Genomic DNA, 25,548 nt, shown 5'->3' with positions numbered 1-25,548 from the left:
AATAGATTTCAAATGCAACTAGATCGAATTTAGTCGGTATGCAATAGTTCAGACCTTTGGAAAGTAGATTAATACAGTCTTCATCCAGTTCAACTTCAGATAAATTTATGACAGTGGCAGGTGTTATGTCCTCTTGTTCCAAGTGACTTGGCGTTTTGGTCTTTGTTTTTGAACTGTAGCCTCTGCCCCGCCGGATGCGCTTGCCGACGGGGCTCCTGCGTTTTTTGGCTCCTCGTTTTGTTTGTCCTTATGTTCGTCCGTCGGTCTGGCATCTTCTGCAGAACTTGAGTCAGTATCAGAGGTCCAATGGTCTTTATTTTTGTTTCTGTTTTTAGGTCTGGCATTTCTTCTGTCGAATGCTTTTTTCTTTTTTTCTTTTTCCTGATGCCAGGAAAATATATGGTCATTGTCATAGTCTGCCTTGTCTCTGTGAAATTTGTCCTTTTTTCGCTCCTTAATCTCTGCTTGTACTGGTACCAGTTTCTTCTCTAGTTTTTAAAAGAATTGCTGTGATTGTCCTTCCAGTAGCCTTTTTCTAAGTTAGATTTTACATTTCAATAAATCCGTTGTGGTGGTGTTGTATTCCTCTTCGTTCCTTGAGAGAACCAGATGTAGCATTTTTGTGGCACTTTCTATCTGGATGTCCTTCCATTTGGCTTGAAAAACGGGATCCTGTTGAAATTGGGATGCCTCCCTGAATTGTCTGAGTCCTCTTGGTATTCTGTTACAACTGACGTATGATTTCAGTGATTTGATTGTCCAAAATAGTCTGATTTCTTTTTCAGCCAGATTCGTGATGCGATATTCAAGATTCCGTGTACTCATTACTTGAATATCGCCTTTTGAGGTTGCATTCCTCAAAGAATTCCTCCACATTTTCCCGACCCACGCTTAAGGCTTCGGCTAGATGGCCAGTGTTGCCATCTCCCGCTTCATTCACTTCCATGTGTGACATGACATGACATGTTTTTTTTCAGCCACCCCGGGGATTTGCATTTCCTTTTAGTGGAAGCGCTATGCGCTCCTCCCCCACTATGATGTCACGATTTACACAACCGTTGTAACCACACCTGGACGTGACGGCAGGTGAGGCCAGAGAAAAGTGGAATACCCGCAAAACCAGCTCGTTGCCGCACACCCGCACAGCCTCGGCTGTTTCGTTTTCTTTTCCCGATCCCACTAAGGTCGGCTTGTACCCTTTAACCTTGATGATGAAATAAAGAAATATTATCACAGGTGAGTGCAGATGTGATTTTCTTACCCTGGATTCTATTTGGATACCTGTCTGCTCTTCACACATCTGGCACCCCTGTCCTCTGGAAGTTGCCTTCCCCTTCTGTGACCATTGCTACCTGCTACCTACTACCTGTACTGAATAGTGCCATCCTACCTTTCCTCTACAGCCTCGCACTAAAAGCAAAATATTTGAATTTGTATATGAAATTCTTGCTTAGTGTTAGCTTTGTAAATATATATTTATGCACACTACCTATATACATGGTGGGCCATTTATATGGATACACCTTAATAAAATGGGAATGGTTGGTGATATTAACTTCCTGTTTGTGGTACATTAGTATATGTGAGGGGGGAAACTTTTCAAGATGGGTGGTGACCATGGCGGCCATTTTGAAGTCGCCCATTTTGAATTAAACCTTTGTTTTTTCAATAGGAAGAGGGTCATGTGACACCAAACTTATTGGGAATTTCACAAGAAAAACTGATGTGGTTTTAACGTGGAGTTATTTACAAGTTTCTCTTTGTTTACAGCCATTGACATGTCGTCGAGGTTAACAAGTGAGGAGCGGATAGAAATTGTGTTGATGTCTGGTGAACGCAGTAACCAGGTCATTGCAGCAGATTTCAATGCAAGACACCCTACGAATGCAAAATAATTATACAAAAATACAAAATAATTATGGTACATCAGAAACTGGGTCGCCTGCAAGATAAATTCACATAAATCCAGGGAATACTGACTATGTTTGGATAAATGATACTCAAGAGCAACTAGTTCTACATCCCATGGGATGCTGGTATACAGCGAGGTGACATTGCATGCCACCTAGCTGTACCCAGCATTCCATATCCTGTCATCCAACTGCATTAGTACATCCTTGGTGTTTCTCAGAAAACCAGGGACCCATTGAACCAAGGGTTGCAACATTTGGTCTAGCCAAGACTAAATTCTTTCAAGTAATGATCCCCTTGAGGATACTATAGGACGCATAGGTGGAGGTGAAATACCTTTATGTGTCTTGGTTAGACCATATAGGATTGGTGTGATGGGATGTATAACCAGTAAAAATCCCTTCTGATTTTCAGTGATAGCTCCTAATGCTACACCTTCCAATAATAATTTGTAGAGAGATATTGAAAACTCAGGGGTAGGATCACCAACAAGTTTTCTATATGTGGAGCTTTCCTCTAACATTTTGGACATTTGATTGATGTAGCAAGTGGTGTCAATGACAGTAACAACCCCACCCTTGTCAGACATTTTAATGGTGAGATTCTTATCATCATTTAAAGAACATATTGCCAAAAGTTCACTCGTTAGATTGCATTGTTTATGTTGCTCTGAGTAAATTTGGTTACCCAAATCAACAAAATCCTGCATGACATATGATCCGATTTAGATTGTACTGGGTAAAAAAATGGATTAGAATTATGATGTGCCCTATTAGTGTGAACATCACGAACAATGTCAGCGCTGGAGGATTCAAGTTCGTGGAAGCTCATACTTTTGAATACATTTATCATAGGTTGTTGCATACATTCATAAATATTACTTTCAACATTGTAAAAGTGCTTTTTAATAGTAAGATTTCTCACAAACTTATTAACTTGACACATAAAAATTTAAAACATTGTACATGTTAGTAGAGGCAAAATTAAGAACCTTAGAGAACACCTTGATTTCATCCATGGTCAAAGTTCTAGACAATAAATTCATGACCCCTTGCATGGTTCTTGATTTCTGAGTTGACGACTCTTTCCACAGTTTTCTGGGATGTTTCCTGCCACCCCTTCGATATTTCTTATGGCCCTTGCGGCTTCTTCCTGCGAGGTTTGCGATAATAAGACGGAGGGTTTTATGACGTGGCAGCCATAGCAGCTCCGGCAGTGGTCAGTTCAGGTTCCGAGTTCTCACCACTTTCCGACTCCAGCTCCGAAGAGATAAACGTGACCTTATGTTTAGGTTTGGACATATTGGCTCCTTTTGTTGCTTTTTTTAGAATAGAATGGAGATTGTCTCCCCGTTCCCACCTGCCCCACTCATAAACCTGTTTCAGTTTGTAATCATTAGTGTCACACAAGCATTTGATCTTATTGGTTTGCATGATATAACTCTCCAAACATTCAATATTGTCATTAATTTGTTGCATAGAAAGATCAAATTCCGTTAATGCATTATATTGTGTAATTTCCTCCTTGAGTTTTTCTATCTCAACTTACATAATGTCCAATTTGTCATTCTCATATTTGATTATTAGTCCCATGATCTTTAGAAAACAATCACTCAATATTTTGTTCCATTCATTCACAAAATTTTCACAGAACACAGTAGTAGGTACCTTTCGTGATGTGCAATCCACGGGGTATAATTCCCCTTTGTAGGTAATTTGTGAGCGTAGTTTGGTCCCACCATAAGCGAGTCTCTTGGCTTAATAATGATTCCAGGTTGTGCAGTAGGACCTTTAAGTTCACATCATTGCAGGCTTGTGGCTGTGTCAATGATAATAGGAGTGCAGCTTTCTGCATGTGATTTCTTTGATCTTGGGACATATTGTCGTCTTAAACTTGCCTTGTGGGTTAAAATCCAATTGCCATCCAGTCTGTAACTGCTAATACGACATCTAAATCTCAAGGATAATGCTGGACAGGAGGGGGCACGAGCTCGTTCCTTGAATCAAAGCAAACACAGTGTAGCAGCCAGCCCACCTCCCCTTGGAAACTCTGCACAGATCCGCCCGGACCTGGTACATGCAAACTGGAAACAAAGGAGAAAATGATCCAGCAGAGTTCATATAAATCCAGTCTTTATTGAATATAAAAGCAGTACATCAAAAGTGGATGGATAGGGAGAATCTCTGGACGCGTTTCGGACGGTAATCTGTCCTTTGTCACAGATAGCCCTCAACTGCCCAGTGTCTGTATTTATAGACAACTGGGCTCAAATGGATAAAATGCAAACACAGGTGCTATTAATACAAACATTAAAACATGTTACCTCCCATTTTTTAAGGCAAGTAAGGTAATGCTGTTGTGAACAAGGTCCACATCATGCGGGACTGCACATCCTGAAGGCAATGCAAATGAAGTACAGTTTGCACGCACCTGGTCCAGGCAGATCTGTGCAATTTCCAAGGGGAGGTTGTCTGGCTGCTACACTGTGTCTAGTATAGTTTAATGTTTGTAATTAAAAGATTACATGTAACAGTCCCACTGAAAATTAGTAAATAAAAGTTTGTATCACCCCCCTTTCCCATTTTTTAAATAAAATAATGTAAACAAAAATAAAAATATGTGGTGTTGCATGCGTAAATGTCCGAATTATTAAAATATAATGTTAGTTTATGTTGTAAACATAAAGTCCAGAATTGCGTATTTGTGATCACTTCATATACCATAAAAAATGTATCAAAAGTAATAAAAAATTTCCATCAAAACAAAAATGGTGCAGATGAATACTACATATCACAGTAGAAAAGATGAACCCTAATACATCCCTGTATACGGAGAAATAAGAGTTATATGGGTCAGAAGAGGACAATTTGAACCATACTTATATTCATACAAAAAAGCTATAATTTTTTAAAAGTAGTAAAACAAGACCTATATACATTGGGTATTATTGTAATCATATGGGCCTACAGAATTTAGATAATGGCCCTCATTTACTAAGCTAAAACCAACTAGTTTTTGTCGCGTTATTCCAAGTTATTTTGCACATAGTGTCTGCGACAATGTGCGCCAGGAAAATATGGCAAACCCAACATTGCATTGTGAAAAGCTGAAAAGGAGCATGGTCTGCCCAAAATGGGCGTGGTGTCACAACCCAATATATTTACTATTGAATTCACAGAAAATCCCGTGAATAAATGGCTGGAAATTTCCACCTAGAAAAAGCTGGTCAGAAAATGTTGCTGACTCGTAAATATGTAAGTTCCCATAGTAAATAGAGTGGAACCCTGGAAGTCTGAAGCAACAATTCACACTAGTAAAAACCCAACACTCTTAGTTAATGAGGGCCATTGTGTCATTTTTAAAGGGGTACTTTGGTGGAAAACATTTTTTTTCAACCGGTGGCAGAAAGGTAAACACATTTTGTAAATTATTTCCATTTAAAAATCTTAACCACTTAAAGACCAATGACGTCCCAGGACATCATGGCATTTTCCGGTCCCTGCCTCTCGCCGGGCAGAGATCGGAAGCGGATGCCTGCTGAAATGCTTCAGCAGGCATCCAAGGCAAATGCCGAGGGGGGAAATCGCCCTTGCGATCTGCGGCGATACCGGGCTGATCGGGTCTCTGGGACCCGACCGCCCGGTAATTTTGCATGATCCCGGTTGTCACAGACATCCGGGACCATGCTGGAGGCTAGTAGCGAGGTGGCAAGCCTGCCACCTCCTCCTATCGCCTGCGATCCGTCGGTTAGTTAGCCGACCAATCGCAGGGGGGGTTACTTCCTCCCGCCCTGCCCGGCCCCTGGAAGTCCGGAGAGGACGGGAGGAAGACCGGAGGACGCAGCGGGGAACGGGGGAGTGCTGGGGCCCGGCCCCGGTACTTACCTCGTCCCTGAAGACCCGGATCCCGGTGATGAAGACGGCGGCGGCAGCGACAGGTGAGTTCCTCTTCAGCCGTAAAGCGACATGCATTGCTGTATTGGGACCCTGTATACTACAACTCCCAGCATGCCCAGACAGCCCTTGGCATCTGGGCATGCTGGGAGTTGTAGTTTTGCAACATCTGGAGGTCTACAGTTTTGGGACCACTGTGCCCTTCCAGATGTTGCAAAACTACACATTCTCAGCATGCCCTTACTGTCCAGGCATGCTGGGAGTTGTAGTTCTGTAACATCTGGCCCTTCAGATGTTGCAGAACTACAACTCCCAGCATGCCTGGACAGTTTTGGCATACTGGGAGTTGTAGTTTTGCAACATCTGGAAGGGCACAGATTGGGAACCACTGTATTAGTGGTCTGCAAATGTTTGGGTGTTGTGGTTTTGCAACAACTGGAGGCACACTGGTTGGGAAACATTGTCTGTTTCCTAACTCAGTGTTTCCCAACCCGTGTGCCTCCAGCTGTTGCAAAACTATAACTACCAGCATGCAGTGATAGACTGTGCATGCTGGGAGTTATAGTTTTGCAACAGCTGGAGGTTCCCCCCCCCCCCAGGGTACATTCACATGGGCAGGGGGCTTACAGTGAGTATCAGGCTGCAAGTTTGCAATGCAGCAAATTTTGCGCGGCAGCTCAAACTCGCAGCGGGAAACTCGCTGTAATCCCCCGCCCGTGTGACTGTACCCTAAAAACACTACACTACCACAAAATAAAATAAAAAGTAAAAAACACTACATATACACATACCCCTACACAGCCCCCCCCCCCTAAATAAAAATGAAAAACATCTGGTACGCCACTGTTTTCAAAATGGAGCCTCCAGCTGTTGCAAAACAACAACTCCCAGTATTGCCGGACAGCCGTTGACTGTTCAGGCATGCTGGGAGTTTTGCAAGAGCTGGAGGCACCCTGTTTGGGAATCACTGGCGTAGAATACCCCTATGCAAATCCCTAATTCAGGCCTCAAATGCACATGGCGCTCTCACTTCGGAGCCCTGTCGTATTTCAAGGCAACAGTTTAGGGTCACATATGGGGTATCGCCGTACTCGGGAGAAATTGCCCTACAAATTTTGGGGGACTTTTTCTCCTTTCACCCCTTATGAAAAGTTGAAGTTGGGGTCTACACCAGCATGTTAGTGTAAAAAAATAATTTTTTTACACTAACATGCTGGTGTTGCCCTTTACTTTTCATTTAGACGCCCCCCAAAATTTGTAATGCAATTTCTCCCGACTACGGAGATACCCCATATGTGGCCGCAAACTGCTCTGGGGGCGCACAACAAGGCCCAGAAGGGAGAGTGCACCATGTACATTTGAGGTGATTTGCAAAGGGGTGGCTGATTGTTACAGCGGTTTTGACAAACGCAAAAAAAACTAAACCCAACATGTGACCCCATTTCGGAAACTACACCCCTCACGGAATGTAATGAGGGTGCAGTGAGAATTAACACCCCACTGGTGTCTGACAGATCTTTGGAACAGTGGGCTGTGCAAATTAAAAATTTTGTACAGCCCACTGTTCCAAAGATCTGACAGACACCAGTGGGGGGGGGGGGGGGGTAAATGCTCACTGTACCCCTTGTTACGTTCCTCAAGGGGTCTAGTTTCCAAAATGGTATGCCATGTGGGGGTTATTTTGCTGTTATGGCACCATAGGGGCTTCCTAAATGCGACATGCCCCGAGCAAAATTTGCTCTCAAAAAGCCAAATATGACTCCTTCTCTTCTGAGCATTGTAGTTCGCCCGTAGTGCGCTTCAGGTCAACTTATGGGGTACCTCCATACCCAGAAGAGATTGGGTTACAACTTTTGAGGGGTATTTTCTGCTATTAACCCTTGCAAAAATGTGAAATTTGGGGGGGAAACACATTTTAGTGAAAACATTTTTTTTTTTTTTAACGTATGCAAAAGTCGTGAAACCCCTGTGGGGTATTAAGGCTCACTTTATTCCTTGTTACGTTCCTCAAGTGGTCTAGTTTCCAAAATGGTATGCCATGTGGGTATTTTTTGCTTTTCTGGCACCATAGGGGCTTCCTAAATGTGACATGCCCCCGAGCAAAATTTGCTCTCAAAAAGCCAAATATGACTCCTTCTTTTCTGAGCATTGTAGTTCGCCCGTAGTGCACTTCAGGTCAACTTATGGGGTACCTCCATACCCAGAAGAGATGGGTTTACAAATTTGGGGGGTATTTTCTGCTATTAACCCTTGCATAAATGTGAAATTTGGGGGGAAACACACATTTTAGTGAAATTTTTTTTACATATGCAAAAGTCGTGAAACCCCTGTGGGGTATTAAGGCTCACTTTATTTCTTGTTACGTTCCTTAAGGGGTCTAGTTTCCAAAATGGTATGCCATGTGTTTTTTTTTCCTATTCTGGCACCATAGGGGCTTCCTAAATGCAACATGCCCCCCAAAAACCATTTCAGAAAAACGTACTCTCCAAAATCCCCTTGTCGCTTCTGAGCCCTCTACTGCGCCCGCCGAACACTTCACATAGACATGAGGTATGTGCTTACTCGAGAGAAATTGGGCTACAAATATAAGTATACATTTTTATATACCTGGTGCCTGACAGGATTGAAGGAGGTCAGGAATGTGCAGTGTTTAAAGAGAGAGCCTGTGCACACAAATGATCCCAGTGGGTGCGCCAAAAACTATTGCCGCCTGCGACAGTACTGAGGATGATGTCCGTAGTCTGCAGCTGGGAGGAAGGACTGAGTGTGCAGCTCGGCCGAGGGGTGACCGACTGTCTTATGGTATGGCGCCACAGATCATCGCACCAGCAGGGGGCAGTGTGTCACTCCACAGCAAAGACAGGATTGAAGCGCTCACCACAAGGTCTCCATACTTGAAAGCAACCACCTTTGCATCTCAAACGGAACCTGGATAGGTTGCTAAAGACAATACAGTCTTTGGATAGAGACAGGGGTGTATAATAAAGGGGCCACTTGTGTCTGGACAGTGGACAAGGAAACTGTAGGAGTTGATTGTGCATGCTGGCAGATCAAATGGTCCTTTCTACTGGTGGACGGACTGGGCTGTCCAGAGCCTGTTCACCTTGTGTGTGCATGGCCTCACATAACCACTGCTCCCAACACCCTCTAAGGGCTTGGTTAAAGCAGCCTAGATAGCAGGCGATTAGTCGAAATGACCATCCTGCTTTTCTCGCTCCAAGGATGTGGGTGCAGATTTTTTTGTCAGTGAAAGTATATGAAAGACTGATCAGACTCCAACCATCTCTACCTATGTTAGCACAGAAGTCAGTTTTCACGGAAGGCAGCTACCGGGTCTCCCTTAGTTGACCCAATTATAATGAAAACTAAACAAAGTAGAAAATGCATCAACATTATTTGTTAACAAAAAAAAAACTGAATTAAAAATGTAAGAAATTTGTCATCACTTATAAATAATCGTAGAAAAACTCCACAAAGTAGTGTAAACCCTTTACAGTTGGTTTTCTTAAAAACTACTCCCTGAGGCATCAATACATAAAAATGTAATTCCATTGAATCCTCATTAGGGAATATATTGATATATAACACTGATTCTATTTAATTGTTTGAACTTTTTACAATTTGCAGAATCGGGTCAAGAATCTGAGAAACCATCGGTGAGTGATCCTGCGATGAAAAAAGACAATAGGAGCTCTAAACTGTGTGACAAGGTAACATTTATAGTGAACTGATGTGACAAACGCTTAGGCCATTTTTATACAGTACAGTTTGGGTCAGTGCAGTGGTCCCTCAACTTACAATATTACCGGGATAAACATTGTATGGTGAAACCATTGCATGTTGAGTTCATAACAATATGGAAATTAGGTAATTGGTTCTGAAGCAGCAGAAATGTCCACTTAAAGTAAAAAAACATGAAACATGATTAGCAATAATAGTCCAAAGTATCGTAGTCATAGAAATGTCCAGACCCTACCCACACCCAACCCTGCACCATGGCCATCCCAATGATAACCAATAAAACACTTACAACTTTTTAACTTTTTTTTTTTTTTTTTTTTTTATAAAAACAAAACGCAATTATCTCCATCTTTCTACAAAAAAACAAAAACAAAAAAAAACTATCATCATTATACCAGGAGGGTCAGAACTCCAGGTGACCCCAGCACTCAGGTTTTTCTTGACCTCTTACCAGCACGTTCCTCAGCCTCTATCATTAGGGGGTCAGTGCCTCCCTTTCATAGCTGATCAGGTGCTATCAATTCCTCCAACATGCCCCGGGAAGTTAAACACTTGCCCGTTACATGGGCGTTTGACCCTCAGCTGTCCGGTGAAGCTACCAGACTGGTGGCTGGAGGAGCATTGGGCGACGGGTTTGTATACTGGCAGCCAGCAGCCTGTTCCCGCTGAAGTGCAGGGATGTTTCTTCCTTCTCAACCTCTCCCAACTGCAGGCCGAGCAGAACTTGTTACGGCTGGGAGAGGGTCGCTACTCTGTGCTTCTGCAAGACCTGGTATGGCATCCTCTTACTGCCTATCCCCGGACCCTAGAGACAGGCAGCCGCGGAGCCTGCAAGCTGGAGGCTTAGATGACTGCAAAAGAGGTGAGCTGAGAATATCATTCCCGCAATCAGCCTGGAAGCTGTCACTACGCCTGCCCTTGCCTAACACACACACCCATGTACCTGTGCATGTAAGCGGTGGCAGGAAAGGGCACATTTAACAGTCCAGTGGTGGCTCTAGCAATCAACTCCGCTGGGTAGCTGCTAATGGCCTGGACATAACATTATAAGTTTTATTGAATTTAACCTACAATGGGCTCCAGCCTCGCAAAAAGAGGAAAGGGACTGAGAACTAGATGAGAATAGCAAACCATATATAGATTGTTAAAATGAGTGAAGTGCCAGGGTATGACAAGGCCAAACAAAGGTTCCCAGAGGGCAATGGAGATCGGACTGTCCAGCCTTGAAGGAGTAAAAATGTAGCTGAAGGTATTCAAAAGCAGCGTGACGAGAGGAAGGCCAAATGGCAAGCAGAAGGGCATGAGAACAACAACAAAGACGTGATCTCAAATGGCAGGAGGTGCTCAACCCCAAATGCAGTTGTGCATTTATACTGGGGGAGCAGATCCTCCCCTTGTAGTCTGTTGCTAGGGGCGATCCCCAGCATAAAAATGCATACAATGGGGGATGCCTGCAGCAGACGACAAGTGCCACAATAGAATCCTACACCAGATAGACTGTTTGGTGTTACACATCCACACCGTCTATCTGTGGAGTGATATGAAGCAGGTTGTCAATGCTCCGCAACCATCAAACCTAACTGAACTGGAGATGTTTTGCAAAGAGGAATGGTCCAAAATACCTTCATCCAGAATCCAGACACTCATTATTGGCTATAGGAAGCATCTAGAGGTCGTTATTTCTGCTAAAGGAGACTCAACATAAATAAGGTTATGCACCTGTATACTTTTGTTTTTATGCATATTGCACATTTTCTGTTCATACAATAAACCGCATTTCACTACTGAAATATTACTGGTTCATTCCTATATTTGATAGCTTAGAATTAAATTCCTGATCCAAACACCCATTTATTTATAAATGAAAATCATGGAAATTGTCAGGTGTTCCGAAACTTGCATACGACTGTAATTGCTCTCCTTGAAAAGGGTCTCCTGAAAACAAGAAATATGTACCTTTCGATGGTGCAGGTAATGAAAAAAAGTGCGCTGGGTTGCTAGAATATTTAGCCCATTGGCATTAAAGGATGCAATATTAAGCTCCGCCATGAGGAAAGGAAGCTAAGGAATACCCAGGGTCGTTTAAGTCTGCTGCACTCACAGTAGACCCAGATCCCATGGTCAAAGGAAGGAAAAAAGAAGAGTGATGCTGGAAAAGACTAGGCAAGACTATAAAAAGACAAAACAAGCAAGCAGCAGAAGGAACTAAACAGGTCACAGTATATTGGGAAACAACACATGGAGAATAAGTCTAGATGAACAGCACGTTCATCTACAGAGGTGGGAGCTCTCAAGCAGTATCTCTCACAACATATGCAAAAAGAAAAAAATGTAATCAATAAGAATAAAAGTACCAAGTACCGTAAGAATGCGATATAGATGGAGGGTAACAAACACAGGAGGGAAGAATGAATGCTATGACAATATGCCTATAGGGGAAGGCAACGATCGAGGAGCATAAGGGGAAGCGGGCAGCCAAGTAGTGGGAGCAGAGCCATTGAAGGCCGTGGAAGCAGGCAGGACAGTTTCCAGCAGAGTGCCGGTCCTCTGGCTGGGAAATTTTGGGAGGGAGTCCTGTGCAAACAGATTTCAATAACTTCAGCAGAGACTGTTCTAGAGGCTGCCTGGGTGGGGCAGCCTAGCATAGTTATATTAGGCATATCCAGGTACTGTAAAAAATTCAAGAAGATCAGGAGAGCAAAAGACTTTGTTAACATCTTCTTTGTGCACCGTAAAGGCAATGGGAAGCCTCATCGATAAGGTATGCCCCATTCTCTCAGAGCCTCCAGGAATGCCTTATGCGCAGCTCTTTGGGCTATGGTGTGCCTGGACAAGTCCAGAAACAGCTAGTTAGGAACCTCCTAATTGAAAATCTGGCAGCAGGCGCAAGCCTGTCGTACTATATGTTTTTTATATAGCGTAAAAGTACACCTGACAGATGACCTCTTGAGTCCACATATCTATTTGTTCTTATCTAGTTCAATATGAGCGCCAGGTGGGCGCTGCAGAAAATAATTAAGATGGTCAGCAAGCCTTTAGTCAGCAAACCCTGACTAAATAACCCCTATAAAGATTAAAATTTAACTTTTATTTACTCAATTTAAACTGTCAAATGTATTTTTTGCATATTAACCACTAGACAGCAGTGGTACTTTAAAATTCTCAGCGCTGTTCACATCTATATTCTTTGTACTGAAGATATTAGTGTCTGCGTCCAGACTACTATAATGTATAGCTATGTGTAATTTCCTCCGTTGCCTTACTGCAGTTCGGCAACAGGAGTGGAACTGACTAAATAGAACTGTGGCACGGCGTGATGTTAAAACATAACACCTCTCCTCCTTAACGTTTCGCCATTATTCAGTGGCTTTCTCAAAAGTATGTGGCATGTCAATGCCGCAGGCTTCTTTTATATCTCAGTGGTGGGCAACCTTTTTTTTCAACTGAGCCAAATCTCGCCAAAACCACGATTGAAATGTATTTTGAGAGCCACATTTTTAAAACCGAAAATACATAGGATGGTACCCTGAGGGGCACATGTCATTATATGTGGGGGCACATGACAGGGGGTATTATAAGTGAGGGGCACATGTCAGGGGGGCATTATATATAAGGGGCACATGACAGGGGGGCATTATATGGGCACATGACAGGGGGGGTCCTGTCATTTGCCCCCACATATAATGCCCCCCTGCCATGTGCCCCTCATAAATAATGCCCCCCTGACATGTGCCCCTTATATATAATACCCCATGTCCTGTGCCCCTCACAATATAATGCCCCCTGACATGTGCCCCTCACTTATAATGCCCCCTGTCATGTGCCCCCACATATAATGCCCCCTGACATGTGCCCCTCACATATAATGCCCCCCTATCATGTGCCCCTCAGGGTGCATTATATGCGAGGGGCACAGGACAGAGGGCATTATATATAAGGGGCACATGACAGGGGGCATTATATGGGCACATGACAGGGGGGGGTCCTGTCATTTGCCCAAGCATATAATGCCCCCCTGCCATGTGCCCCTCATATATAATGCCCCCCCTGACATGTGCCCCTCACTTATCATTTGCTTCCCCCCTTCTCACACCCGTCACCTTTCTCACACGCTGCGACTGCTCCATTCTTGAAGTGTCAGTAACAGCCGCGGGGACGTGATTTCCGGGCACCGGCGCGATAATGTGATGTCATCGCGCCGGCCTGCCGTCGATGGCATCCCTGCGGCTGTCCTGCGGCTTATAGCTCCTTCACTATGCGGCCGCTGCTGCTCTGCATACAAGGGCCTGATACTAGTATCAGGCCCTTGTATGTTAGTGTAGTGCAGTGTGCCGCACTGCGCCGCAGCCGCGCTGAATATATAAAAACTGGTCAGTCTGATGGTGCCTGAATTGCTCAGGCACCATCAGACTGACCCGTTTTTATATATTGCCGGCCCCAGGGTGAGCGGCCCACTGGGAATTTTCCCGGTATCCCACCAAGCCAGTCCGGCCCTGGAAGAGCCGCATTAAAGTGTGTAAAGAGCCGCATGTGTTTCGCGAGCCGCGGCTTGCCGACCACTGGACTATCTCATTCCATTAGTTAATTGCCTGGTGTGCTAGACAACCAATAGGCCGTCGTGGTTAGTATGAGGTCATTTCCTTCACATGATGCCTCCTCCGCCTATCATCTTATCAGTGCGGCGCATGTCTTTGGACTTAATGTTTTCAGGCATGTTGTACCGCTAATGTGCATGTTCCAGATACGCGCACAGGTCAGTGAACTTAGAGCTACACCGGTATTTTGGTTTTCTTTGCGCATGTCTGAAAATATTTGCGCATGTCTTAGGACTTATGTTACGCCGAGCGCTCCGGGTCCCTGCTCCTCCCCGGAGCGCTCGCGGCGTTCTCCTCTCTGCAGCGCCCCGGTCAGACCCGCTGACCGGGAGCGCTGCACTGACACCGACGGGGATGCGATTCGCATAGCGGGACGCGCCCGCTCGCGGATCTCATCCCAATCCACTTACCTGTCCCGGTCCCCAGCTGTCACATCCTGGCGCACCCGGCTCCGCTCTCTAGGGCGCACGTGCGCCAGCTCTCTAAGATTTAAAGGGCCAGTGCACCAATGATTGGTGCCTGGCCCAATCAGTGTCATTAGCTCCTACCTGCTCCACGCCTTTATTAACTCACTTTGCCTTCCCTGCATTGCCGGATCTTGTTGCCCTTGTGCCTAGAGAAAGCGTTTCCTGTGATTGCCATACCAGTGTTTCCAGACCTTCTGCTATTACCATTGACTACGAACCTTGCCGCCTGCCCTGACCTTCTGCTACGTCTGACCTCGCCTCTGTCTTGTCCTTCTGTCCCACGCCTTCTCAGCAGTCAGCGAGGTTGAGCCGTTACCGGTGGATACGACCTGGTTGCTACCGCCGCAGCAAGACCATCCCGCTTTGCGGCGGGCTCTGGTGAATACCAGTAGCAGCTTAGAACCGGTCCACCGGTATGGTCCACGCCAATCCCTCGCTGACACAGAGGATCCACATCCAGCCTGCCGAATCCTAACAACTTAGTTTTATTTTCATGTTTTCCATTGTTTGCTCATGTTTTCGGACTTTGTTATTTTTCATGTCCTGCATGCCTGGTGCGCATGTATTAGGACTTTGTTTTTATCCCGCGATGTCTCCACTATACATACTTTGTGCGCATGATTTCAGACAGTTTTTGATGCGATGAAGCTCCGTTCTTCACTTGAGGTACCCCTCAAAATCCCTGGCTGGTATCTCAGTAAGCACCATTGGCCATTTATTGTTAAATTGATTTCATAGTATATATTGTAATTATGCCTGATGTCAAATAATGCATTATTTACAACATTTCCTTGGTTTTTCCAGCACAAAATACCCATACTCTTGTTCATAGGCATAACTATTTATGTGATCCAGCTTAGTACAGCTTGTTTATAAGGGGCTTAATAGATATGAGAAGCATGATGGATATGAAAATTCATCTTTAGATGTAATACATCATCTCTTAGATGTTTTTAATTTTTTATATATTTGTTAATATTTATACTTTTCACCATTTCATATGCAGGTTATGTCCCTTGCTACTCTACGTCAATGGATCCATCATCAATTACGCCGCCTGGTAAGTATATATATATATTTTTTTTACTGTATTCATTACTCTCTGCTAGTAAGTATAGATTAATTTATTGTTAGTTATTTATTAGCAGATTCACCTGTCTATTTTTTATTTGTCTATAGTATTTTATAGATATTAGTTGCCTAGAACTGGTATTATAAAAAATTATACATTTTTTGCTGCCTGCTTATATTCTGACATTAAATCTACTGCCTATTTATTCATGATTATCTAGTAATAGATATGTATATAGTCATTCCAAGAATGCTGAAGAGGAGAAATCTTCATTTCCTCCTTTTGGGCTTCGGCTATCTAGCCTGTAAATCCAACGTATTTCTTCTTTCAGTAAAATTTTGCCAATGTCTCCTTTGCTCTCACTAATATTCATCTTTCTAAGTCCCCAGAATTTTATGGCAAATGGGTCTTCAGTATGTGTAGTCTGCATATGGTTTGCCAATGGTGTATCAGTTCCTGTGCGAATAGTACTTATATGTTTGCTCACCCTTTTCTGAAGTTCTTGAAGCGTTTTCCCTACATATAATTTAGAGCAGGGACACAGAGCAACATATATGAAATTTTTTGTCCCACAGTTCACAAAATCCCAAATCACATTTTTTTTTTTGGTCAATGGGGTTGATGAAATCTTTAGTTTTTGGTAGAAATTTACAGTTTGTACAACGCCCACAGGGATATGATCCCTGTGGTTGGGAGGGGAGCCATGATGTGGGGCTCCACAAATCATTTTTCTGGTGATTGTGTACAAGTAAATCACGCAGGTTTTTCCCTCTAGGATATGTTAGGCTCAGTCTTGGGCCTACCTTATCTTTAATTTCATGGTCCAACATTAGGACATGCCAGCGTGTCTTTAATATCTCATACATTTTTCCTGAGTATGCATCATATGTCACTATACATCTGATTTTGTTATCCCTCTCTGTCTGTACATCTTGTCTGCTGTCCAGTAATTCCACACGATTAGTGCTCTTTGCTCTGTTATATGCCTGCCGCATATATTTAGTCATCAATTTTGTCATCAGATTGTTACTTTCTGCAGTGAACTTGGACTCCTCAGAGCAGTTTCGACGTGCTCTGAGGTATTGTCCAACTGGAATGTTTCTTCTAAGGGAAGCTGGGTGCCAGCTTTCCCATTGCAAAAAATAGTTTGTCGCCGTTGGCTTCTGGTAGATATTCGTCTGAATTTTGTTATTAATCTATATATATATGGTTATATATCTATATATATGGTTATATATCTATATATATGGTTAAGTCTAGAAAATTAAATGTTCTGCCTCCTATTTCAGATGTAAATGTCATGCCTACTGTGTTGTCATTTAGCTTGTTAACAAATTGAGAAAACAAGGAGTGTGACCCATCCCAAAAAATCTAAATATCATCTATATACCTTCCACAAAATAAAATGTGCTTTGTGAACAAACTAAAATCATCACCAAAAACAATAGTGCTCACCCACCACCCCATAAAAGATTAGCATAAGTGGGTGTGCAAATTGTGCCCATGGCAGTTCCTTTCACCTGGTGATAAAAAGTGCCACGAAACAAAAAATAATTGTGTTTAAGTACAAATAATAGTAATTGAGTGACAAAGCAATTTTGCCTATTAAAGTGTTTACTTCTAGTGTTTAGGTAAGTGCTGATAGCTAAGGTGCCTAAATCGTGCTTAATGTTGCTAAATAAATTCACCACATCCAAACTCATCAATTGTGTAGTGTTCGTGACTTCTAAATTATTAATTTTTGATACAGTGTCTTTTGTGTCTTTGAGGTAAGACGAAAGGGAAGGTACAAAGGGGGCCAAAATGTTGTCAATGTAATTGCTTGCTCCTTGTTTAAGGTTGTTGTTCCCTGAAATGATGGGTCTCCCCTTCAGGGGGTTAGTCCCCTTGTGCATTTTTGGTAATGCGTAAATTGTAGCGATTTAATATGTATTTCATTTCATTTTCAGACAGTAAGCCTTCAGACTGAGCGGAGGCCAAGAGCGATTTAAGTTCCTGCAGGTAAATATTTGTGGGATCACTGGACAGCGGTTGATACATTTCTCTATCGTCTAGAATATTATAAACCATTTCACAGTACTTTGATGTATCTAGTATCCCCATATTCCTGCCTTTATCTGACTGCTTTATAGTGATTGCCTCATTTTTTCTCAATGTCTCTTAGGCTGTTCTTTCGTCCTTCGTTAAGTTGTTAATTTTATGGCATTTAGGATGTATTGATTGTATGCCTTTGGTTACTAAGTTCACAAAAGTATGGATCTGTGGGTACTGTGATAGGGAGGGATTAATTTTAGATTGTGGCTTCTGCTTCATCTAATAGGAATTGAATGATGTTAATAGTGGCTGTATCCTGCTGTAGTTGTCTCTCCTAGTCTCTATGGGGACTATTATGCCATTTGGGTCAATGTGTAACTAGACAAGTTGAAAATTTGCATACTATCATCGTGTGTGGTGGTGTCACTACCATCATTGGCTTCAAGATTGGTCTCTGGTGGGTCGAGGTGGTAACCCTGTCATCAGATTCACCAATCCAGTCTGCATTCCCCCTAAAAAAGGCATGTGTGGTTGTGTCAGAGACGGTTGTATTCATGGGACCTTGGCATCCTCATGGGACCTTGGCATCCTCATTTGAGCCAAATTTGGCCCAGAACCTTGACTCATTTGTAGAGGGGGTGCTGATTTTGCCACTGTATATAGAGAAGGAACCAATGATCCAGAGGCCCCAAAAACACCATACTGGCCACATGTTGAAGTATTCTGAGGGTTACTTTTTACTTCACCTGTCTTTTATAATATGGTTGTTTGTGGTTAGTATCCTTATTATTGTTTGGTCTTTTGTACTTCCTTTTCACGCTTGACTGGTTGCTAGAATCTGAGAGATATTCAGTGCCAGATGTGTCTGACTCAGATCTAGAATTGGTGTATGTTGGTCTATTAGGTATTTTGGGATTATAGTGCTTTTCTTTGTAGGTATAAACCCTTCCAGTGGCAAAATCAGTGTAATCCCTGATACTATTGGTATTTTCTTTCTTTTATTTCAATTTTGAATACTTCAATATGTTTTTGTAATTTTTGTTCTAAGGGAATGTAGTCTGGATTGGTCGCAAAACTTTGTATTTATTTTATATCAGTGTCGAGTTGGCTGGATATTTTTTGTAGATAGTTTTTTTTCGTATTCCAGCAAATAGTTGATTAGTCTGAGTGAGTTCTCAGTTTGCAAATTTTCCCACCCTCTCAGAAAATTTTCGTCCTCTCTATGTGTACTAGGTATTAGAGGGGACCTCAGACCTCTGTATACCAATTTTTGTTGAGCGTATGTGTCCAAGCTAGACATTTCCCACCATGTACGAATTTACATACAAAATGGCACTTTTCAAATGGCATAATAGTCCCCATAGAGACGAGGAGAGACAACTACAGCAGGATACAGCCACTATTAACATCCTTCAATCCCTATTAGACGAAGCTGAAGGAGAGGGAGCCACGGGAGTGGCCCCTCTCACTGATTTAAAGCCACGATCTAAAATGTATCCCTCCCTATCACAGTACCCACAGATCCATACTTTTATGAACTTAGTAACCAAAGACATACAACAATACATCCTCAACGCCATAAAATTAACAGCAACTTAACGAAGGACGAAAGAACAGCCTTAGATACGTTGAGAAAAAATGAGGCAATCACTATAAAGCCGTCAGATAAAGGCGGGAAAATAGTGATACTAGGTACATCAAAGTACTGTGAAATGGTTTATAATATTCTAGACGATAGAGAAATGTATCAACCGCTGTCCAGTGATCCCACAAATATTTACCTGCAGGAACTTAAATCGCTCTTGGCCTCCGCTCAGTCTGAAGGCTTACTGTCTGAAAATGAAATGAAACACATATTAAATCTAAAGCCAACTATAGCTACAATTTACGCATTACCAAAAATGCACAAGGGGAAAAACCCCCTGAAGGGGAGACCCATCATTTCAGGGAACAACAACCTTAAACAAGGAGCAAGCAATTACATTGACAAAATTTTGGCCCCCTTTGTACCTTCCCTTTCGTCTTACCTCAAAGACACAAAAGACACTGTATCAAAAATTTATAATTTAGAAGTCACGAACACTACACAATTGATGAGTTTGGATGTGGAGAATTTATTTAGCAATATTAAGCACGATTTTGGTAACTTAGCTATCAGCACTTACCTAAACCCTAGAAGTAGACACTTTAATAGGCAAAATTGCTTTGTCACTCAATTACTATTATTTGTACTTACACACAATTATTTTTTGTTTCGTGGCACTTTTTATCACCAGGTAAAAGGAACCACCATGGGCAAAATTTGCGCACCCACTTATGCTAATCTTTTTTTGGGGTGGTGGGAGAGCACTATTGTTTTTGGTGATGATTTTAGTTCATTCACAAAGCACATTTTATTTTGGGGAAGGTATATAGATGATATTTTGATTTTTTTGGGATGGGTCACACTCCTTGTTTTCTGAATTTGTTAACAAGCTAAATGACAACACAGTAGGCATGAAATTTACATCTGAAATTGGAGGCAGAACATTGAATTTTCTAGACATAAACATATATATATATATATATATATATATATATATATATATTAATAACAAAATTCAGACGAATATCTACTGGAAGCTAAAGGCGACAAACAATTTTTTGCACTGGGAAAGCTGGCACCCAGCTTCCCTTAGAAGAAACATTCCAGTTGGACAATACCTCAGAGCACGTCGAAACTGCTCTTAGGAGTCCAAGTTCACTGCAGAAAGTAACAATCTGATGACAAAATTTAAACAGAGAGGGTACCCCCCTAAATATATGCGGCAGGCATATAACAGAGCAAAGAGCACTAATCGTGTGGAATTACTGGACAGCAGACAAGATGTACAGATAGAGAGGGATAACAAAATCAGATGCATAGGGACATATGATGCATACTCAGGAAAAATGTATGAGATATTAAAGACGCTGGCATGTCCTAATGTTGGACCATGAAATTAAAGATAAGGTAGGCCCAAGACTGAGCCTAACATATCCTAGAGGGAAAAACCTGCGTGATTTACTCGTACACAATCACCAGAAAAATGATTTGTGGAGCCCCACATCATGGCTCCCCTCCCAACCACAGGGATCATATCCCTGTGGGCGGTGTACAAACTGTAAATTTCTACCAAAAACTAAAGATTTCATGAACCTCATTGACCAAAAAAAATTTGATTTGGGATTTGGTGAACTCTGGGACAAAAAAATTCATATATGTTGCTCAGTGTCCCTGCTCTAAATTATATGTAGGGAAAACGATTCAAGAACTTCGGAAAAGGGTGAGCAAACATATAAGGTAAGTACTATTCGCACAGGAACCGATACACCATTGGCAAACCATATGCAGACTACACACACTGAAGACCCATTTGCCATAAAATTCTGGGGACTTAGAAAGATGAAAATTAGTGAGAGCAAAGGAGACATTGACAAAATTTTACTGAAAGAAGAAACACGTTGGATTTACAGGCTAAATAGCCGAAGCCCAAAAGGATGAAATGAAGATTTCTCCTCTTCAGCATTCTTGGAATGACTATATACATATCTATTCCTGGATAATCATGAATAAATAGGCAGTAGATTTAATGTCAGAATATAAGCAGGCAGCAAAAAATTTTACATTTTATATAATACCAGTTCTAGGCAACTAATCTCTATAAAATACTATATACACATAAAAAATAGACAGGTGAATCTGCTAATAAATATCTAACAATAAATTAATCTATACTAACTAGTGGAGAGTAATGAATACACTAAAAAAATAAAATATGCTTACCAGGCGGCGTAATTGATGATGGATCCATTGACTTAGAGTAGCAAGCAACATAATCTGCATATAAAATGGTGAAATACATAAGTTTAAATATTAACAAAATATATAAAAAAAAATAAAACCTCTAAGAGATAATGTATTACATCTAAAGATGAATTTTCATATCCATCATGCTTCTCATATCTATTAAGCCCCTTATAAACAAGCTGTACTAAGCTGGATCACATAAATAGTTATGCCTATGAACAAGAGTATGGGTGTTTTCTGCTGGAAAAACCAAGGAAATGTTGTAAATAATGCATTATTTGACATCAGGCATAATTACAATATATACTATAAAATCTATTTAAAAATAAATGGCCAATGGTGCTTACTGAGATACCAGCCAGAGATTTTGAGGGGTACCTCAAGTGAAGAACTGAGCTTCATCGCATCAAAAACTGAGTCTGAAATCATGCGCACAAAGTATGTATAGTGGAGACATTGCGGAATAACAAAGTCCGAAAACATTCGCAAACAATGGCAAACATGAAAATAAAACTAAGTCCTAAGACATGCGCAAATATTTTCGGACATGTGCAAAGAAAACCAAAATACCGGTATAGCTCTAAGTTCACTGACCTGTGCGCGTATCTGGAACATGCGCATTAGTGGTACAACACGCCTGAATACATTACATTAAGTCCAAAGACATGCGCTGCACTGATGAGATGATAGGCAGAGGAGGCATCATGTGAAGGAAATAACCTCATACTAACCACGAAGGCCTATTGGTTGCCTAGCACACCAGGCAATTAACTAATGGAATGAGAGAGTCTATACATATCTGGAACCCTGCGGCACTGACATGCCTCATACTTTTGAGAAAGCCACTGAATAATGGCGAAAGGTTAAGGAGGAGAGGTGTTATGTTTTAACATCACGCTGTGCCACAGTTCTATTAGTCAGTTGCACTCCTGTTGCCGAACTGCAGTAAGGCACCGGAGGAAATTACACATAGCTATACATTATAGTAGTCTCGACGCAGACACTAATATCTTCAGTACAAAGAATATAGATGTGAACAGCGCTGAGAATTTTAAAGCAGCACTGCCATCTAGTGGTTAATATGCAAAAAATACATTTGACATTTTAAATTGAGTAAATAAAAGTTAAATTTTAATCTTTATAGGGGTCAAGGTTTTTCCCTGGGGGGATTCATTCCCCAAGTAGGTTTTTTGTTCATCTCCAGTAATGGCACACAAGGCTGTGCACAACCTGACCCCTCAGTAAATTTTTTTATCTTCCCTCACAAAATCTCTGAACCTCACATGACCTCTATGCAATTAGCTGCTCCTCACATAACCATCATTTAGATATTTTCCATGCTTCATCCATACTTGGGAACTCAATACCACAACACATCAGACTATCACCCACTATGAAAACCTTCAAAAGCAACCCGACAGCCCATCTCTTCAGGGAAGCCTACAAGGAAAGCCTACAACCGTAAATAACCCTGACTTCCTCCCCTTACTTTGTATATTGTATGCCCTTGAGCCAGATCATATCTCTCTTTCTATCTTTCTGTACCAGTTAGTCATCTACTTTGTTCATTCTTTTTGTACTTTATATAGCTGCGTCTGAAGTTTCAGAAACCTCCAGGCTTCCGAGACGGGGACGTGACGTCACGTCACGCCACGCCCCCTCCATTCATGTCTATGGGAGGGGGTGTTTCGGACGTTATGCCCTCTCCCATAGAAATGAATGGAGGGGGCGTGGCGTGATGTCACATCCCCGTCTCGGAAGCCCGGAGGTTACCCAAACTTCAGACGCAGCTACCCATAGAATGCGGGCTGCTGCAGGGAGATCGCGGGGGGTCCCAGCGGCGGGCCCCCCGCGATCAGACATCTTATCCCCTATCCTTTAGATAGGGGATAAGATGTTTTTGCCCAGAATACCCCTTTAGCAACTATATTGCTAAAAACTAAAATGCTTGCTCTTGACCCAAGTTTTTAAACATTTGGAGTAATTTTTAAAATTTTTTTATTAAATCGTTTTAGTGTGTAAATATGATCAATTTTGGCTGTCCATTGTAAGACTATCTGTATCATAAGGGCTTGAGGGCTTCCACAGGGTCCTCCCACTTTGTGGGCTGGCACAGTGACCAAGGGGCTGCACAGCAGGCATTGGTAGTTATAGTTCCCAAAACACCCTGTGTTTATGGCTTTGTGGTATTTTCGGGTGCCCATGATGGTGAGGTGCAGTCATTGAATAAGGCATAAAAAAGGAGAGAACGGGCAGCGCCTAAATACACATCCCTGGGTGCAAGCAAGTTGCTAAAATACACATACTATTACAGAAAAAAGAGAAAGCTAGCAACTATACGATGCTGCACACCAATAAATTATTTAATCAGTCTCATGTGCCATACAAAAAACATCTTTATTTCAATATACAAAAAAGAAGAGAGTATACAGACATTGAAAAACAATTAAAAAACATACATTCTGGATGGATTAATGTAACCCTACCACATCCACCCCATGCTGGGTAAATGACCCACCCTTAAGGGTGCTGAATAGAGAGTAACACCAGTTTCAAATAGAGACATGTCAGTTGGTATGCTCATATTTGGATAGTGTGGAATTGATTTAATCTTGATGTTATTAACTTTGTGAATGTTTTGTACTAACTGCATTATATATTTGAAACTGGTGTTACTCTCTATTCAGCAATTTTTGAGGCAGGATTGTCCTCTCCCTGAAGAGTGGGTCATTTACCCAGAATGTATGTTTTTTTTATTGTTTTTAAATGTCTGTATACTCTCTTCTTTTTTGTATATTGAAATAAAGATGTTTTTTGTATGGCACATGAGACTGATTAAATAATTTATTGGTGTGCAGCATCGTATAGTTGCTAGCTTTCTCTTTTTTTCTGTAATAGTAATTGAATAAGGTACAGTTGAAATCTAGGAAGAAATTGGAGTCATGGTGTCTTAAATAGGAACTGTAGAGATAAGTAGTATCTCAGGGCACTTGGAGCTTGTAGTATTTTGCTCTAGCAGTGTTCTACCACTAGTCCCACTTGACTCTCTCCCAGGAAATGTCTCTAGCTAATTGCTTTCCAGCTGTCATAATAGTCCTCACTTTCCCTGATGAAGCTACAGGTCCCCACTGTGGATTACAAGTTATTATAATCTGTAGCCTGGCACCTAGAAAGTTCTAGTCTGACCAAAGGCCTTCTGAGGGTTTAAGACAGTGTTCTCTGGCTCCTGTACAGCTTCTGCTCAAAGGCTGCTTCCTAGACTCAGTCTCTCAGTCTCTCTCTCTCTTTCAATCTCTCTCTCTCCCTCTGTCTGTCTCTGTCAGTGTATGTCTGTCTCTCTTGGAATGACACTGTTCACAGAAGGAACACATTTGAGAAGATGACCCAGGACTCTTTGTTTCTCAACTTGAGTAGACATTGCCCAAAGCAGTCCTGAGTCTTCACCATCTCTTAGGAGAAAGGTTAGTGGGCTCCTCTCTCTTCCTTACGCTACACTAGACTGATTAGCCACGTCCTATTCCTCTCAGTAGAGATTTAGACATAGAGAAAGCTCCTCCCCATTTTCTGGAAGGTTCCCTGACTAAGTGTGTGTATATGGGTATTTGGGCATGTGTACGGCTGTGTTCATAATAAAAAAGCAAAACAACGTAGTCTCAAGGCGACAACAGTCGCCCAACCCCAAGTGCAATCGTGCACACACACAATGGGGCAGAGGACCCGCACCCATCGACAAGAGTGGGGTTTCAATCCTGTGGCAAATATATGCAATGACATTAGCTAATCCTCAAAACTGATGTATAAATGAGACATTAGCCAGTATATCCTTATATGAAGGACATACCTGAGTCCGCACACCACGCCAAGGTTTCTCATGTGATGCGGGACCTAACCACTAACCTTTTTTACCTGGCCAGATACATAGAACCAGGAACCATATATACAGCAGCCTAAGGTCCAACTTGCAGACTGCTCCCCAGTCACCTCCAGTGTGAACTAGGCACACATA

The 25,548-nt window shown here is 42.1% G+C and overlaps 1 protein-coding gene across 16 annotated transcripts in view; it reads left to right on the top strand.

Annotated features, from left to right (window-relative positions):
* The window catches only part of LOC130367541 (uncharacterized), a 459,996-nt gene that overhangs the window by 379,668 nt on the left and 54,780 nt on the right, over positions 1–25,548 (top strand). For 15 of the 16 annotated variants that reach the window (XM_056569992.1, XM_056569980.1, XM_056569981.1 and 12 more), the window contains one exon: positions 9,432–9,514. In XM_056569992.1, coding sequence (XP_056425967.1) covers positions 9,432–9,514 — 83 coding nt within the window. The remainder of the gene's footprint in view (positions 1–9,431; positions 9,515–25,548) is intronic. The other variant, XM_056569979.1, reaches the window with a different exon arrangement.

This window comes from Hyla sarda, chromosome 4 (genome assembly GCF_029499605.1).
Source record: "Hyla sarda isolate aHylSar1 chromosome 4, aHylSar1.hap1, whole genome shotgun sequence".
In the NCBI taxonomy this organism is placed as follows: Eukaryota; Metazoa; Chordata; class Amphibia; order Anura; family Hylidae; genus Hyla; species Hyla sarda.
Note: the sequence above shows the minus strand (reverse complement) of the source record. Positions and strands in the feature narration are given on the sequence as shown.